Below are 19,599 nucleotides of genomic sequence, written 5' to 3'. Positions count from 1 at the left end.
ATACCAAATTCAATATATTCTATAAAAAATTTTGATTTTCAGTAATAATTTCCAAAACCTAGAAATGTTATTTATCAAATCATGTCGATTATGGGTTTGTAGTTAGAAATAAAAAGACTTAAGGTATGTCCATTGGGCAGAGCACATCTGATTATAATTATTACATTTACAGATAACAAGCATTAAGATTTAAACTGTATAGAATAATGTTGCTAATATGACGATATGTGTTCACTGGATTTACGTATGAAACCAGTATTATTAGTTTTAACATCATTTCAGTGAAAAAACTTTTAAAAAATAATTTACTTTATTTCCAAATGACTAAAATCTGCTGCTTCAGTTATTTGCATCGCTGTCATTAAAGGCCAGAGTGATGGAAATAACTGCATCAAGTGCCTTGTTTTCTTACTTCTCTGAACCATTTTTATTTTATAGGAGAGCAATTTTCATATTTGTTAGCGTGAATTGTAATTAAAGTCTAATTCTAATTAAGCAGCTCAACAGTTTTCCTCATGGGGTCAGTGAGTGATTGGAGGTGGGATATGTTTGTCAAAATTATACTTTCATATTAGAAAATTACTGTAAATGTTGTAAATGGCTTTCTAATGACTGATATAGCGGCATTTTGTTAAAAGCTTTCCAGAATCTGTTGAAAATCGTGCTGTAAACAGTATAATATAGCAAAACTTCCTCTGTGCATTGGTATTTATCTGACTTTCTCACTGGAACTTGAACTCAGCATGACAAACGCCATCATTTTGTTGTAGTTTTCTACACTCTGCAGCTCTGCACTTCTCATTTTGTTGTACTCTGCCTCCAAACAGCCAGACTTTCTTGCAAACTTTAAAGCGACTTGAACATCAATTCTGAAGGATTTTCAAAGTTTTTGCTCGATTGCTTTTTTCACTTGTTTAAAGTTCAATTGTTGAAGCGAACCTGTTAAGCCACAAAACACTGACCAATCAATAACTCAGGCATAAAAAGGCACCTAAATAAAAGTGTTGTTTCCAAAAAAACAAATGAACTAAAAGCCTGTTTCTACATTTAGGCAGAATACTCGCAGTCTCCCAGAATGACGTAAGTTGTTCCAGTTTAAAATATATTAAATAGTTATTTGCATCAACACGATGATTCCCAAAGAATTTCAAGCTGGAAAACTTGACATTTCTCTTTTCGGTGAGCAGTCTGTACATTAGAAATGTAAGGAAGCTGGAAAGTCTGGAGAACTCCGCCTGAAGACTAAAGAAATATTATAAAAAATCTTCTCTAAAACAACGAGTAGTGAAGTAGTGAAGAAAAAAGAAGCACCAAATATGAACCTTCTGGCTTATTAAAACTGTAAAAGCCCCTGTAAAATCTTTTTTTCCATGTTTCAACAAAGTACTGCACCTATTTGCCATCTTCAAGGCAAATGTGGTTTTAAATATGTATCAGAAAAGTCATAATTAAATCTATAATAACTCCAGGGTGAAGAAGAGTTCAACAAAAGATGAACAAGACTAAAAGAAAGGAAACAAAATTCAGCAGCTCCCTTTGCTATTTCTTTATGTTTATTTAAACAGGAACAAATGTATAAAAATGTTGCTTTATATAATCATACAATGTTCCACGATGCAAACAGGTTTCTAGTCGAGGTTATTTAACAAAACCGTGTCTATGGTTCGCTGCCAAGATGAAAGACAGACAATTAAAATGGTGTTGAATTAAAATACTACAACTGAAAACACACAATAAGATGTTTTACAATAAAAAGTAAGATGTCAGAAGCAGGAAGCAGCAAGTGAAAAGAGAAAGAAAAAAGAATGAACATTGACTTTAGATGGTAATGTGTTCAGTAGTTTTCTACTGACAAAGGTTCTTCTAGGTCAGGTGTACACAGTTCAGTCCTACAGAGGCTGAAATCCAGCAGGTTTTCCATGTATCCCTGCTCCAACACAGCTGACTCATATTAAAGAGTCATTGTACTAAACCTAAACAGCTTTTAGATCAATTTAATTTGATTCAGGTGTGTTGAAGCAGGAATACATGGAAAGCCTGCTGGATTGTGGCTCTCATAGGACAGAACTGAATACCACTGTCAGGGAACAAGCAGTAAAGCCATGAAGACATAAAAAGTCATTTAAAAAAATTGGCTTTTTTTAAAAATTTAAAATGAATCCAGAAATCCAAAGAAATGAATGAACTAAATGGGCTTAAAAAGAGGTGAGCTGAATACACTGATCCTGAAAGGTGCAGCTTAAACAGATCAAACTCGCTCAGGAAAACCGGCCTCACACTAAAACTCACGAGGGTAAGTTGGCTTTGGCTAATTCAAATGACACACACAGGGGAAGACAAAATGGCAAACAATGAAGAAAAACTCCAAACTAAACATGAAACACCTCCATGATCCAGCAGCGCATGGTAGGGCCTGATGAGCTGGGTCCAGGTTTAAGGCTCGTCAGCCCTTTGCCACACCTTTCATCAAGCAGGTAAGGAAGCATCGCAGCCCCTGTTTTAGGTTTTACTGTCAGTTTCTACTGACATTGTGAAAAGAGAACATTTAAACAAGCTTAAATTGCTTTAATTAATAACAAGTGATTCATTTTTTAAACCTAAATTCGTTCAACTTTGACAGTTCTGAGTCAGATTTTCTCAAATTGAATCAGTCTGACTCAAGTTCCTGCAAAGTCAACAGAAAAGATTACAGTAGTTCCAAATGTTATTTGCTGTATCCCAAAGCCACTTAATACTGATTTTAACTTGATGAAATAAGGTGAAAAGAAAATCTTTTGATCATATACTTTTCACATACAGAGACAGATACAACGTTAGACATCAACCAACAGCTTTATTTCTTCAATCATCAGTGTTAGTGATGATGGTGGCTTTCCCCCCCCCTTAACTTTAAAATTCAAACATAACATCCAAACATTGTCAACACATCAGCACAGCACTGGCAGCAAAGTATACAGCTCAAATCAATATGCATATTTGTATGCACATCTGCTTTTGGACAAGTGGGACTGAATGATTTGAGAAGGTCTGACTGTTGAGTTGAATTAACTTAATTAACTTGAATAAACTCAATCTGGCCACTTACTACAACTCAGTTAAGTTAGTTTGACAATTATCTTGATTTAATCTTAATTGTATCAACAAAAGTGAGTTAAAGAATTAGTTTGGATTAATGTGAAAGACTAAAATGCACATATTCTTCACCTTCTGGTTCTGACCCTGTTACTTTATTATTCTAGATGTTTCAGAAAAATGTTTTTTTCATGAAACAGAAATGAAGTAAATGTTTCTGCAGTTTGAGACAGTGATGCCGTCTAAGATGTTTTTCATACAATAGTTTCAAGGCTTTTTCTATACGATGATCTTAACTGTGTGATTTATGGTTTGTTTGGTCTTTACCTATACAGTTATACAGCAACTTAAGTAAAAAAAAAAAAAAAAAAAAGTCATTGTGTACATAAAGAGCTGTACTGCCTTTACAAGTATTTATGGAAAAAAAATTCAACTTTTTTTTCTTTTTTGACCATTTGAAATGTCTCTTGAAACGTCGAGTTGAGAATCTAAAATCACATGAAAAACATTGGTGTCTTCGAAGTGCCAAGCTCTGGTGAGCTACTGGAGGGTGCACCAGTCACTGACTGGCACCTGGATACAAAAATGTGCACGTTAGTTGCAAACACAGCAGTCAGAACTAAGTAAATATACCAGAATAACAGGAGAATGCAGTAGCCCCCAAACTCTGGAACCATCTCCCTCTTTTGGTGAGGTTTACGTTGTTTTAAATCTCATTTAAAAACTCATCTTTTTATGTTGACATTTAACTCCGGAGAGCAGGACCACTAGGTCTTTTCTGTCTAATTATGTCTTTTTAACTATCATGTTGTTTTTACTTTAGTGCTTTTATGGTTGATTTGTTTTATTTTACCTGTACAACACTTTGGTTACTTTGAGGTATGTTTAAAAAAAAAAAACAAACAAAACAATTTATTGCTCATAAAAACAAAAGAAAAACAGTTGAAAAGATTTAAAATAATTATTTGCATCAACATGGTGATTCCCAAAGAATTGCAGGCTGGAAAACTTCTAGTAGTCCATTTAAACACATCTAAAAGCCTAAATTAAAAATTTAAAACTATTCTCCTGAATAATTTTACTTTGACTCATGCTGTGCAATGGCCCATCACGATTGTTATTTAAATATGTATGTCCATGGATATACTGTACTTCAGATGAATGTATTTTATTTTGCTTGTACCAAGGGTTGGGTTTATAGGGGCGATTTAGAGAGATGTGTCTAGTGTGAATGTTGCTGTTATGTCTAAGTAAGGATTATGTGTGTCTGCGTTGAGGATCGCCTCGAAAACGAGATGCATCATCTCAAGGGGCTATCCTCTCAATAAACTCCAAATATACTATAGATGCTCAACAAATAAAGTTTTTATTGATTGATCTATTATGTATTCAGAAATTAAGTTTTGTATAAGTGCCAAATGTGTCATATGATGTTTTAACAGTATATTTAAACACTTTTTGTGTAAAGTCACTGTTGTGTAACAGGGTAACTTAACGTTACACAAGCCCTGAGTTCAGGTTGAGTAAGCCTGCTGTTATGTAGCTTAGCTCTCCCTCTGAGTAGCCAGGCAGCGTCAATGGTCTCCTCCTCCAGACTTCGACTGGTGTGGCGTCATTTTATCAACAGTAGGATGGGAGATATGGCTTCCAAAGCCCAGATGCCGACCCCAGAAACAGCACTACCTGGCCGCGGTGACAGCATCAAAGTGTCCGGTAAGACTTTAGCTGGTTAGCTTTAGCAAACTAGCTGTGTGACAAACTTTCATAATTCCGCGCTATGAGAGAAAATTTTAAATTAGCGGCTTGTTGCTTTTTTGTTTAATTGTTGTTTGTGCATTATATCTGAAGTGTGATCTTCCAAACCATACACGTTGCAGTAGTTATGAAGGAGTGATAAAGTTAGATAATGTTTACAAACGTGAGCTGCACCTGCTACAATGTACGCATGCGCAACTTTCCCTTCCGGTATTGCTCAATAAGTGACTGCATAACTGCATAACAACAATAGATTTACCAACAGAGTAAAACAGTAGAAAATGGTCAGGATTTTCTAAATTAAATGCTCGATAACCTTTAAGTCTTGAAACATTTATTTAAACCAACAAACATCAAAACAATTATGTAATAAGAAAAGTTTATTTTATTGCATTTGTTTTATTTATGCTCTTTCACTTTTCAAATAAATATTATACAGTTGTGCTCATATTTATTTATACCCTTTCATTAAAGAAGGAAAAAAAACAGCTGCCTGTAAAATAAGATGAAATTGACTAAAGTAATAATAAATAAAAATTTTATGAAAGTCATTACATTATTTTCTAATTCGGGTTCAATAGAAATATCTTTTAAAAGCAAACAAATATCATAATTTATTACATATTGCATCACTCATAAACTAATATTTTGTTGAACAATCCTTTAATGTTTCCGCTACAGTCAGGTGTTTTCTGTTCTTCTCAGTCAGACCTCTGCACCTGTTGACAGGTATTTTGTCCCACTGTTCAACAGAAAAGTGATCTAATTTGTCCAGGATCATTTTTTTTCTTTCTTCTACTCAATTAAATGGAAACAGTGTCTTATATTACTAAACTATATTTTTGCAAATTTTTAGTTATTGTTCCTTTTTTAAGTTTCAAGTTACTTGTGTGACTGTTGTAAATTCATCATTTTCTTTAATGAAAGGGGATGAATACATATGAGCACAACTGTATAAAATTAGATATTAGAATTATACTACATTACACAATGAAAACACACAAAGTTGTTTGGGTTAAAATCAGAATAATATATTATCTGTGTAGCCAGATTTGTGAAAAAAAAAAAATTAAAAAATACACAGAAATGAAGCTATAATTATTTTGGTATTGTTTTGTATTTATCCATTTGTTGGATTCATTCAGGTATTGATTAGTGTGTTTATTGTAAAAGAAAACTGTCACTTTAACATGGCTACAACCAAAAAGTGTACATGTGTGTGTTTATGTGTGTATAAACCGGCCAACAGCAGCAGTAAATTGGCAGTTGGGGTGGCTGGCACCAACCTGCCCCCTCTTCACTACAAGTGAGGGCGCTGAGTCTTGGCACACGATGAAAAGATCTGCACTGGCACTGAACAAAAGACTCGGGACACACACACACAAAAACACACTTTGCCCTTTATACTGGCCTTTGGTAACAAGTAATAAATGTAAAGGTTGTGTGAATAGAGTGAAGAATATTGACACAGCAGTATTTGAGTGCAGTGTTACAGAGACTTATGGAAACTGGATAGTTAAAAATCAAATATTTATATATATTTATTTTATTTATTTTATTTTATAAGATGTAGTTTGGATTGATTTACCCCAAGTCGTGTGCTTAATGTTTTGGCTGTGCTGGAAGGGATTGGTTTTGGGGAAGGAGGATGTGGGAGTGAAGGGGTTAGGAGGGCGGGGGCCCACAGCAAAAGGACGATCAGGAAGAATGGGAAGGTTCAGATGGAATGGCTGACATGCTGGAGTGTCGCCAAAGCTTTTCGGGTACGCTGCCACATTCAAGAGAGGCGAAGAAAGCGTGAGGGAGCAGAGGGAAAAGGAAAAAGCCATGCCTGCAGTGGAGTGACTTGGCAGGGCTTCCCCTCCTTTGTCTGTCTACTTCAGGACTGCAGCACTAGAGGAAATCAAGAAACGTCCAGACATGACGTTGGTAGTGGATGAGGACAAACCTTATTCTCAGCTCCGAAAAACGAGACACGAAAAAGTAAAGTATGGGCATGGAAAGCAAAACAAGACGTTCCTTGTTTTTACACAAATTTCAGCATCGGAGGGGACCAGGTTTCAGGGACAAGGTGTTGCAATATCCAAAATGTGGACATGCCACTATATTTGAAAGACAACGCGGTCATGGTTTTAATAATTTTATCTTTGTAACGTCTCCGACTGGACAAAGATGGATGTTTGACTGCAAAGAGTCTACTCGTAGCCAGAAGAAGGCCAACTTTGCACCAAACAAGAGGTTAGTCTTCATTCATTGGGGTTTGAAACCTCTTTGACACGATCATGATGATTACTGTTGCTGCTTTGGGGATGTTTAATGTTAGTTTAAGAGTTTTGTTGAGAATAAAAAGTCAGTTATGTATTTCACAAAGCTCATCCAACCTGGGGAGGTCAGGTTCGAGGTGAAGAAAGAGGTGAAAAACCAAAAAAAACAAAAAAAACAAGGCATGTTGGAAGGTGGGAATTTACATTGAAATTTATATTTACTGCTGACTTGACCTTAAAATTTTGAATGAATCCCTTTCTGCTGTGCTTCAGCTCCACCTCCAAGGACGCCCCCACCCCCTTTTGGATCTGGCTGTCACGTGCACTCTGTTCTTTTTCACCAAATAGAAGAGAGAATAATTTCTGCTTTCCTTTTCCATCATTTAGAGAATTTTATCTATGGTGACAGCATTTCACATCACTCAAAAACCAGAACAGCACTGTGATGCTACACAGTTTCTATGGGTTTTAAATCAAAATGACTTAAATTTGGAGTTTTCTTTTACTAATAACTATCTAGCATCTTACGTTCATGTCGTCTTGTTTCAAGGTAACTAGAATGGACTTTGGCAGCAGCGCTACACACCTTGTCAAAAGTTTACCAGGCAGAAACTTCACGTATCAGAATTTCCAGAGAGAGAAAGATATATGGGGTTACTTCTGGCATGGAGATGGAAAGAAGTGTTTGTCCTGGCCATGGTTCTTTTGACTGGTTGCCATTGGGCAATGCTACCATCTGCTGTGATGTTATTTTGTAAACCATTAAAGTCATGCTGCATGCCTCCAGACCCTCTAACTGGCTTCTATTTCCTGACTACTGAATATTCTGTGTTCCCTTCAGATATTATTTTAGTTGAATTATGTAAGAATGATGTTTTTTATGTCTGTCTGTGTTGGCCCTGCGATAGCCTGTACCTCCTGTCCATGGTGTACCATACCTCACACCTGCTAGTTGCCAGATTAGGCTCCAGCTCTCCTGCAACCCTGAACTGGAACAAGAAATCTAGAAAATGGGTGGATGGATGTGAAAGTTGTTCTTCCTCTCTTACATATTATCAGCAGTCTGACATATGTGAAGCTTGATATCAGAAATATTTTTCCATCTTAGCTTTAATTTGGACTAAATCATCATCATATTTCCATCTGACTGGAGAACATGTTTCCAGTTGTTGTTTTGGTCTTTTAATTGTCACACAGGCGGCTTCTAAATAAGTGAGATGATAATGAAATATGAAGCAGATATGAAATGGACTCTAAATGTAAGTACCTCTCTAATAAGATCAGTTCCTAACATGTGTCCTGCATTGAATCCGTTGTGTTTTAATAACTGAACACCCACCCGTTGCCTCCTCTTCGATGTATTGTTTCGTTCAAGTCCTCTAAATTCTAATTTAAGACTCTCTTCTTTTATCATTCATGTAAAGTTGATGCTTTTAAAAGCATTTATAACCAGAATACCATCGAATTATAGCTTCCCAATCAGGCCTGACTTAAAAAACACAAGAGCATTCATCCCTCCATGCATGTCCCGGGGTCAGAGGTCAGCTTGTTTCTGACCCTGCTACTCAGACGTAACTTGTGCTGAATCTCTTACTGCAGCCTTTTAATGCTCCCCGCCTACACACAGATGGACAAATGTGGAAACAAAAGACTAATGAAGAAGTTAATGTCATCTTCATCAGGGCTTAATGTTGATGTGTTCAGACATCCGGCAGCTGCCGTGTGAGAGTCGTTTAATTAGCAGGTGTTTTGTGGATGTAAATCATTACTATTGCAGCTTGCTGTTGTGGAACGTGTAATTTTGTCAGGGAGTATTTCCAGGGAGGTTTTTACTTCTGTTGTTGTTTTTTTTCTTTTTTTTTCTTTTGGAGGCTGACTCAAATATCTGGAACCGTATCACAATAACCAGCCAGTGATTCCAGCTTTGTGTGTGTTTAAAAAAAAAAAAAAAAAAAAAAAAAAAAGAAGTTATTTCTTGGCATTGCGTTCTTTGAGCTGGAAGCGGCTCAGATGGAGCATGAACACTTAAGACAGATGTTTGCTCTCTCCATATGAGCAGCCCAGAGCAGCTACATCTGCAGTACAGCCAAGTATTTCTGTAATTAAACACAACTGGTATTATTATTATCATTTAAATAGCACTTTCAGTCAAGGCAAGTTTATTTGTAGTGCACAGTTCATGTACAAAACAATTCAAAGTGCTTTAAATAAGACATTAAGCGTTACAGATGGTGTAGAGAAGGTTTTGAAAAGTAGGAAAAGGTGCAAGAAATAACAAAGATAGCTATAAATTATTCATAAAATGATTGAATTGATGATAAAATGGAAATGACTAAAGCAATATAAGATCAGGTATTGTGCAGATTTCATGAGAAAGGAAACGTTTTGTACCAGGATGTGGAAGTGTCGACACATGGAGAGAGTTTAACCTCCACTGGATAGTGTTCCTCTTGTTTGCAGCTTAACAGCTGCTGGTCTGGGCTCTGGTCTGGGCTCTGGTCTGGGCTCTGGTCTGGGCTCTGGTCCGCTTTCTGGTCCGCTTTCTGGTCTGGACTTTGGTCCGGACTTTGGTCCGAACTCTGGTCCGCTTTCTGGTCTGGACTCTGGTCCGAACTCTGGTCCGAACTCTGGTCCGAACTCTGGTCCGAACTCTGGTCTGGGCTCTGGTCTGGACTCTGGTCTGGACTCTGCGCAGGACTCTTGCCTGGACTGTGATCTGGACTCTGGTCTGGGTTTAGAGCTGGACTCTGGTCTGGACTCTGGTCTGGGCTCTGGTCTGGGCTCTGGTCTGGGCTCTGGTCTGGACTAGTTGACCTGAGTCTTTGGACCTAAGAGCCCTGCTTGGTTCATATTCTCTGAACATATCACAGATCTATGCTGGTCATGAACTGTTCTGGGATTTGTAGATTACGAGTAAGAAATTAAAATCTATGCTGTGACTGACTGGAAACCAGTATAAACTGGAAACCAGTGTAAAGATGTTAAAACTGGTGTGATGTGTTCAGATTTGTAGCTCTAGCAGCAACATCTGGATGAGCTGCAGATGTTTAATGCTCTTTTTAGGAAGTAATCCAGTCTACTGGACCTACCTACTGGTGCCTGAATGCTAAATATTCCATCTACAAACCCATCATTAATAAATTTATGTTATTCTGAAGAGCAGGAAAAACCCAACATTCCTCTCTATTACAGTGTCTTATTACAAACACTTGATTACTTTGCCTGAAACTGAACACCTTCCAGAAGGTGTCCAAAATGACTTAAAGCTTCAGCAGACTAAAAATAACTTTAGAGAGTGTTGTAAATTTATTGTTCCAAAATCTAGAACAGGAGTGAAACAGATGCTTGTCCTTTTCGGGAGGGTTCAACTGTGGAATAAACTCAGTAATGAGGAAATAAATTATAATTCTTTATTTCTGTTTAAAAAGATGATTTATCAGTTTATTTTTGAGAGAAATGCAACTTTATAAATGATTTTTCTTTATAAAAGTCACACATTGTGTATGTAATGCGTCTGCTTTTGTAATTTGTATAAATAAAGATAACTCTATTTGTAAGTGTACATTATTAGGCATACAAGCTTTGCTTCTGCCTATTTTGTTTTTGTTTTACTTGATTGTTTTTTTGGAAATGGACAAACTGATTGTGACAGTTTATTTTGTTTTGTTTGTATCTAACTAGAAAAGAAAAAAAAAAAGTAGGATGAATTAAAATGTCCGTGCCTCCACTTGGAACATTTTATAATACTAAGAAGCAGACAAGAATATTATTTGTTATATTGTTTTGAATATCAGTCAAAATTTTAGGGGAAAGAAAAATATAGATGAAGCATTTCATCAATAAAATCAAAAGGAAAATTATTTGTTTTTCCAACGATGCACTTTTTATTTTTTCTTTACAACAGCTTAAAAGTACATGGAGGGATTCAGTCAGTCAGGTCATCTTTAACAAGCAACACTTTGCATCAGTGTTGAAAATGAAGTCTGAAACTAAATTATGCACACTCACATGCATTTAAATGAAGCAGTTCTTTAAAGTCAATGAAACTCTGCAGACTTATGGTCTTAAACTTGGTAAATATTTGCATGCAGTATCTTAACTACAGCCTCAAAATGGGATTATCATCACATATACTAAAAGACAAGTGTTTCCTGAGCTTCTCCTTCCATGAACTTTATAATGTGTTTAATCTGCCAGCAGATTATGTATACAGGGTGATGATGGCATCACCATTAGTTTATTGGCAGGCTCATTACCGTTTACACACAAATTGAAAGTAAACCAGACAAACACCAGCAGAGGGTCAGCTATAATCTCAGCATCCTGCTGTTTGGTGTATAGCAAATACTTACTCATCCATTTTCTTAACTACTTAGTTCCATTCTGGGTTGCAGGGAAGCTGGAGTCTATCCCAGCAATCGCTGGGCGATAGGCAGGATACCCCCTGGACAGGTCGCAGGCCAACATATTTGTACATGCACTGTCTATATGCATGTGTAAAAGAAAAATGCTGAAGATTTGTCAAGGTGTGTAAATATCAGGGTGTGTGTTACTGATGAAGAACAAATGGAGATGAAACATTGCAAAAATGAAAAAAAAAATTAGGCTTAACTAAAAATGAAACCTCTACAATCAGGATGAACGTGAATTTTCCTTTGAAACGATGCAGATGCCGCTCAAAACATCTGTCAGATCATTGTAGGACATTAATTCAGCAAAGCTCAACTCTGATATGATGCAGTGAAACCAAGCGGCAACCTCTGGTGGTTAAAAGTGAAGCCTGCGCGGAAGTGCATAAAACTGCAGTTCCCCCTTCATCCACTAGGGGCTGCAAAAAAGAGCGAATCCCCATAGACTCCCATGTTAAAAAGACCAACTTCACAGCAGAAATAAACATGTTTACAGCCTGGTTCAAAAATCCATTTTCAGTTTAATAGGTCAGGTTTACATGACAACTGTGGAGGGAGTGAATTTTTTCTAACTCGCCCGTTTAAAAGTAATTTAATCTCGAAGTTCGGCATATTTAGGGGCGTGTCCTTTTGATTGACAGGTACCCAATCTCCCGCTTCAAGTTAGAAGAACGTAGAACAACCGTGGTTTTTAGCCGGTTAACAATGTGACTTAGCTTTAGCACGCTTACGTCCGTTAGCTGGTTAGCTCTTGTTATCTCCGGGTTAGCTCGGTTAGCTTTTAGCTACAGGCAGCTTGGAGTTCGCTCGATGTCAATCATCCACCATGACGCTCACAGCCCCCCTCTTAGGTTCACCTCTTTGACCATATTTATATTTTCCAGGCGAGACGACACGCATGCCCCTGCCAAGATGGCGATGATAGGAACCGCCCATCGAGCTTCAATTCAGCTCTTCAGAAACCTATGGGTGACGTCACGGAGGCTCCGTCCATCTTTTTATATACAGTCTATGAGCGAAACTAAATTATGGGTTTTATTCCAGACAGTTAATACGAGATTTTAGAGATACGATCTCTAAAATAAGCGTTTTGGCACCATCTCCTGCGGGTGCTTGGCTGAACTTTTAAAAGGTCAAGTCATCATGAACTGGAAAAAGCTTTAAAAGTATTTATTGCTGATAGATTTGTCTCCTTTCAGACAGCAGATTGTCAGCATTCATTCATGTTTCTCATGGCTTCAGTCACGTCAGCTTGTGCAAGTTATAAAGAGGCACAGTGTACAAGGAAAATATCACTTACACACTTACATTTATCTCTATGTTCACCTGTAACTTAATGTCTTTTATTGAAATGAATTAATTGGTGATTATTTTACTTCACCACTGTATGACTGTATGTGAGATGACTCTGCGACACCCCCCAAACTCTTCAAGTCCTGAAGTGCTAAAGTTTCGCAACACACTGTTTATTTTTTATATGCATTCCTATCAGCTTTAAAGGCATGTTGCGTGACTTTTAACATTTACCGATACAGATAACCAGAGCAGAGGCTGCAGCTCTAATATTTTTATTTAAAGTCTCTTTAATTTGACTCAGAAGATGTGAAAAAAAACCCAAAAAACCAAAACTCTCCATGTTTTCGCCTTTCCCTCAGGAAAAACCAGTGAGGAGATAAGTTTTGACAGCGCTGTTATTTATGAACTCATTTAATAAGAAGTTTTGCTTGATTTCTGTGAATGGCTGATTATTCTTAACCCATGCAGCTAAATGTTCTCGCTTGTGCCTCTCTGTAAGCGATGAAGGATAAAGTTAACTTGGTTTGACCTTGTGGAATTGCTTTAGAAGAGAGATCAGGGTGCACATTTTGTCATGGCGCTGGTGTGTTCAGGGGCAGTCGGATTTATGGAGAGCAGTAGGGACGCTTCATACAAAAGCTCAAGAGAAGGAGAAACCTGTAACCAGGCTTTTCCTGAAGGTTACTGCATCTTTCCACACTTCTGCAGCTAATTCTGTCTCATCTTGTTCATCTGAAACAAACAGGAGACATTAAATAAAAACCACAAGCTATAATTTTATTTGCAGTGTGACGATTCAGGAGACCGCAAATGCAGCCGTCTCAGTGCATTTCATATTAGTGTCCGATTAATCTCTCAATCATTTTGTTTTTATGTTAAGAAAGCCACCTAGCTATATTTTCATCAGATTAGAGAGCTTATTTCTGAGCTGGAAAGCAGAGCACGTTTTCAGAAATGTGAAAAATATCAAACGGTTTTCTTTTAAGAGGCACAGCAATCGTTATCTGGTCCATCAGGAACACATTGCAATAAACAAGCCGCCAGTTCATTTACAGGTAGAAAATGACAAAAAGAAATATGCTTTAAGATTTGCGTCAAATCCCCCTCAAGCTGAATCAGAATCAGCTTAAGGTCACATAATTTGTTTTTACATTAAACAGCCGATGATTGAAGCCGCGCTGTCTCATTTATATGAGAATGACAGTAACTGGGTTACATCTATATGAGATCAGTTTGAGCCCCGTGCATGTTGTCTCACTCTACCAAACAGATAATAACCCAGCAGATTCAGTGATTTAATGATGCTCGTGTCGCAAAACCTGCATCTGCTGTTCAGTCACGTCTCTTGTACATGTTAAGTGACTTCAGCGTTATCAGGCCGACGCTGGCCTTCCTCTGATCGTCTACCTTTTGTCAGAGCCGTTACCACAACAACATGGATGGATTTGACTGGATGAATGAATGTGCCTTTGTGTGCGATTTCATCAGCAGAGCTCTTTGTTGTCAGAACACTGCTCTGATAACCTTGACAGAAAAATGACAAGTGTTTAGGGTTGAATATGAAAGGCATAATGGATGATGGAGACAGGATTATATGGAGAATAGGAGGTAAAAAAAAAAAGAAAAAAGGGGCTCTGTTAACATTCACTCAGATGTTTAATATTCGCCGCGGTAAAGATGAGAGACGATGGTTGCAGAAGAAAAATGAGAAGGTAGAATTAGGTCAACTATATGCAGGATTGTCTGGTTAGAAACGGCGCGACATGTAAAACATTTGTTTCTGGATGTCTTTAATTCTCATTTGACCCTGTGTCAAAAACAAGCAGCAACCGTCGGCGGTTAGAAAGTGAAGCCTATGAAGAAGTGCATAAAATTGCAGTTCCCCCTTCATCCACTAGGGGCTGCAAAACAGAGCAAATCCCCATAGACTCCCATGTTAAAAAGACCAACTTCATAGCAGAAATAAACATGTTTACAGCCTGGTACAAAAATCCATTTTCAGTTTAATAGGTCAGGTTTACCTTCATGACAACTGTGGGGGGAGTGAATTTTTTTCTGACTCACCCGCTTAAAAGCAACTTAATCTCCGAGTTCGGCATATTTAGGGGCGTGTCCTTTTGATTGACAGGTATCTCCGGCTTCAAGTCAGAAGAACGTAGAACAACCGCGGGTTTTAGCCAGTTAACAACGTGACTTAGCTTTAGCCCGCTTACCTCCATTAGCTGGTTAGCTCCTGTTATCTCGGGGTTAGCTTTTCCACCATGATGCTCACGGCTCCCCTCTCAGCTCCACCTCTTTGCCCATATTTGTATTTTCCGGGCGAGATGACGCTGCCAACATGGCGACAATAGGAACCACCCACCGATCTTCATTTCAGCTCTTCAGAAACTTTTGGGTGACGTCACTGAGACTCCATCCATTTCTTTATATACAGTCTATGGTGAAAAAAAAACACGTATCAATCGGCTCTGACTGGTCACATGATCAATGGGAATACAACAGCTACACGCTAATTTCCATTGAGTTTGCTGCGGTCATCCTTACAGAAACGTATGTTTACTGACTGTAACGTCGCACGCGTAGACTTATAAACTGTCATCAACAAAAAAAAAAGCACAAAAATCAATCTGACTGTAAGCGAAGCAGCAGCTCTCTATCAGCCCTGCTCGTGTCATCCGTCTAGTCAAAATACAAAACTAAAGTCTGATCTGAAAAAGTTGCAGTCATTTAAAACTCTGAATGAATGCAGGATAATTTGATCCTGTCTAGTGTTTCAGCTTCCCGCTTGTCCCCCTTTGGGATAATACGAGTTACTGAACTGGTTCTGAATATGCTGTAGCCCCCAATCATCATGCTGCAGCAAAAGAAAGGAGTTTAAACATACTTTCACTGTAAATATGGCACCTGTTGACTCATTTACGTGTTGATTGCAGTAACAGTAATGTAGTTCAAGATATCATGAAGGAATAAATGTGATTAAGGGTAGCTATAAACAATCCAGTGTCTTACACAGGATTTCTTTACACTCGACTGCAAATATTCCACAACTTTACAGCTCTGAGCAGCAGCAGTCAACATTTTCCAAAGCATACACTTACAGCATGTGTGAATGCAAAAAAAAGCCATTACTGTAACACATAGAGGTCTGAAAGGGTCCAATCAGCCTGCCAGTGCAAAGTGCATTAAGTCTGGTTCCCTGCACCACACACTGTCTCACGACTAATGGCTGTGAGCGATCGATCGCGTCAACCCCTCAGGGAGGCTCTTACATTCACATGCACACACACATGCATACATGAGCCCTGTGGAGGCTTATTAACCCCCACCACTCTAACTACACTCATAGCTGTCAGTCAAGTGTTACGAGGGTTTAGAAAAGGTGAAGGAAAGGAGAACAAAACAGAAAATTTACCACAATGCCCAAGCTGTGGTGCAGAAGGTCTTTTTTTTTTTTTGTTGTTTTAATATGAATAAACATGAGGGAAGTCTATCAGGGCTGTGATTTGTATAAGCCAAATTATTCAGAATAAGTAGTTCTCAACCATTTCTAGAAATGTACAGACATAAACAATGAATTGATTGATAGATTACATGCTTTCCTTACCCTTTTCGCTGTATGCTCTGCTGTTTGGTCGATACATTTTTCAGTCACTGTTATAAATCTTGCTGGAAATTTGTGTCAGTAAACCTGCCTGATGAATCTCTATCACATACTTTGGCTATGTAATACCAATATGTGTTATCCAACTAGTATTTTAAAGAGACGCTACAGAACATTTGACCTTTTGACTGACCTGTTAGCTCTCTCCAGCCAGCAAAAGACGATTGTTGTGGAAATTTTATGTTCTGACTTAGAGATTCATATATTTCATATATGGGCAGGAGTGAAGAGGTCACGATGAACTCAAGCTTGGTCTGCTTGTCCTCCTTACAGGCATAGATAATGAATAGAGACTGAGATTTCTGCATTCATACACCTTGGGTCTGATTAGCTGGGACACTCTCTTCCTTTAAAGAGTTTCCAGGTAGGAGGTCAGATACCAGGGGGCCATCGGGAGATCATAAGTCAGTGGTCAGGTTGACCTCTTCTGTAGGATACCAGATCATCCTTAGTTTAGAATAACATAGATTGTGACGTATAACTGACGTACTGTAGGTGAGGCCTTAAAAGGCATTTTAGTTCAGGACTCTTGAGAGCGTTCCAGACTTCTTTACCGTCGGACCTCTGGACTGTCTCTCCAAATTGAAATATGTATTATTCTGTTTTTATTTTCTGTTCAATAAACTTTGTAATCTTTTTCACTTCAGAACCAGACTCCTCATCATTGACAGACGTATTTTCCACAGCATGATCTTATGATGACTCTTGTTTTGTCTCTTTTTCTCTCTTAATCTTCTTGTTTCTTTGCTGTATCAGAGATGTTGCACATTCAAAACAGTCAGTTCCTTATTATACGGCAAAACAAATAGCCATGTTGCATCCACACACACACACACACACGTGTGTGTGTGTGTGTGTGTGTGTGTGTGTGTGTATATGTATATATGTGTATATATGTGTGGTGATTCCTGTTCCCTGGTGGGCGTGGTCAGCTGGGACCTGGAGGCACAGCTGATCCACATTTCAGCAATCAACGCACCACCTATTTAAGACCAGCTCTGCCTGCTATCCAGCGCCAGATTGTTTATTGCCCTGCGTGAAAGCCAGCCTGCCTGCCTGCTCGTTCGTTTGCTCCCCCGCCTGCCTGCCTCCTGATGCTCGCCAGTCTGCCAGTCTCTGAAGGTTCCGCTCGAAGAATTCACAGGAATCTGTGGGAAATCAATAAATCTCTCTCTATACTCAAAGTGTCCGCTCTTTGGATCCTACTAGCCCCTCACCTACAACAGAACAATCTGGCCACTGAATGGATCCGACGGACGCAAACCCGGAAGCCACCGCTGACAGCTTTCAGCGCACCATTTCAGGTCAGAATGCACGTCTCGCTCGACATGAGCAAATGATGCTAACTCTGGATCAGAACTATCGTGCGATCCTCTCTCAGCTAACCCAGCTTACAACACACGTCGCCGGCTTGGGCCGTCCCGCACCGTCTCAGCTGCCTGCTCCCGATCCACCCGCTTCCCAACCTGACTCAGCACACCCCGTAAGAGAGACGCATATTCCAGATCCCAAGCCGTATACTGGCGATTTAGGCAAATGTAGAGGATTTTTGCTTCAATGTTCACTGGTATTCGATCAGAAACCATTCACCTACGCCACGGATCACTCAAAGATTTCTTTTGTGATCGGACTCCTTGAAGGGAGAGCTCTGGATTGGGCGGAAGCAGCCTACGAACAACAGGGTTTCAGACAGCAGTCATTTTCATCTTTTGTCCAAGAGATGAAAAAGGTTTTTGACCATCCTGTAAGAGGCAGAGAGTCTGCTACACGTCTCCTCAGCCTCCGTCAAGGACGTATGAGTGTGGCTAACTTTGCTGTTGATTTCAGGACAGCCGCCGCAGATTCTGGGTGGAATGATGATGCTCTCCGTGACGTTTTTGCTAATGGTCTAAGCAGCCAGTTGAAGGATGAACTGGCAACCCGTGACACGCCTGAGTCCCTGGAGGGACTAATTTCCCTCGCCATCCGGGTGGACAACCGACTGCGGGAGAGGGACCGGGAACGGAGATCCCAATCTAGTAACAAGCAGGAGTATTTCTCTGGAGCAATACCATCTTTCCCTCACACAGCCACTCCCACAGAGGAGCCTATGCAGCTGGGAAGAGCGCACGTTTCCCCGGAGGAGCGGCAGAGGAGAAGGACCTCGGGAGACTGTTACTACTGTGGACTACCTGGACATCGTATTTCTTTCTGTCCCAACCGATCAAAAGACCAGGACCGCCAGTAGCAGTGGGGGTACTGACGACCACATCCTCTGAGGTACTTCCCCACACTAAAACTCTCATCCCAGCAGTCCTGTTCAGCGATAATGTTCCCCATTCTGTTGATGCCTTGGTAGACTCTGGTGCAGAGGCCAATTTTTTTGGATAGATCCTTAGCTAGCTCGCTACATGTTGGCTTGAAGACCCTCTCATCCCCCATCTCTGCGCAGGCCCTGGATGGCAGTCTTCTTTACACCATCACACTGCAATCCCTTCCTATAAAGATGATTGTTTCGGGTAATCATCAAGAACTTATCTCGTTTTACATTGTTGACTCACCTAAATCCCCTCTGGTTTTAGGCCACCCTTGGCTGGCTCAGCACAACCCCCACCTGGACTGGCAGAGTGGGAGGATTATTAACTGGAGTTCCTTCTGTCATGCCACCTGCCTTCATTCAGCTGTCCCTGCTACCCTTGTTTCCAGCCGCCAACCTGTTCCCCTTGACCTGTCCACCGTTCCCCCAGTCTATCACGACTTAAGGGAGGTCTTTAGCAAGGACAACGCCTCAGCTCTTCCCCCACATAGACCTTATGACTGTTCCATTGATCTGCTCCTGGGGGCGCCATTACCCACCTGCCGTCTATATAACATCTCCCGACCAGAGACTGAGGCTATGGAGACATATATCTCAGATTCTCTCGCTGCAGGACTAATCAGGCCCTCTTCGTCACCCGTAGGGGCTGGATTTTTCTTCGTCTCGAAGAAGGATGGTTCACTCAGGCCTTGTATAGATTATCGTGGCTTAAACGCTATCACTGTGAAGAATAAGTACCCTTTACCTCTGCTTGACTCTGTATTCAACTCCCTTCATGGCGCCACAATCTTCACTAAATTGGACCTCCGCAACGCATATCATTTGGTGAGAATAAAAGAAGGTGAT

General features: G+C 39.5%; 1 protein-coding gene across 1 annotated transcript in view; it reads left to right on the top strand.

Annotated features, from left to right (window-relative positions):
* Positions 1-4,580: 4,580 nt before the first annotated feature.
* The window catches only part of msraa (methionine sulfoxide reductase Aa), a 58,743-nt gene continuing 43,724 nt past the window's right edge, over positions 4,581-19,599 (top strand). Inside the window, exon 1 of the mRNA XM_079255592.1 lies at positions 4,581-4,785. Coding sequence (XP_079111718.1) covers positions 4,650-4,785 — 136 coding nt within the window. The 5' untranslated portion in view covers positions 4,581-4,649. The remainder of the gene's footprint in view (positions 4,786-19,599) is intronic.

The sequence above is a fragment of the Telmatherina bonti genome (genome assembly GCF_933228915.1).
Source record: "Telmatherina bonti genome assembly, chromosome: 16".
In the NCBI taxonomy this organism is placed as follows: domain Eukaryota; kingdom Metazoa; phylum Chordata; class Actinopteri; order Atheriniformes; family Telmatherinidae; genus Telmatherina; species Telmatherina bonti.
This window is presented reverse-complemented; position numbering and strand designations above follow the sequence as displayed.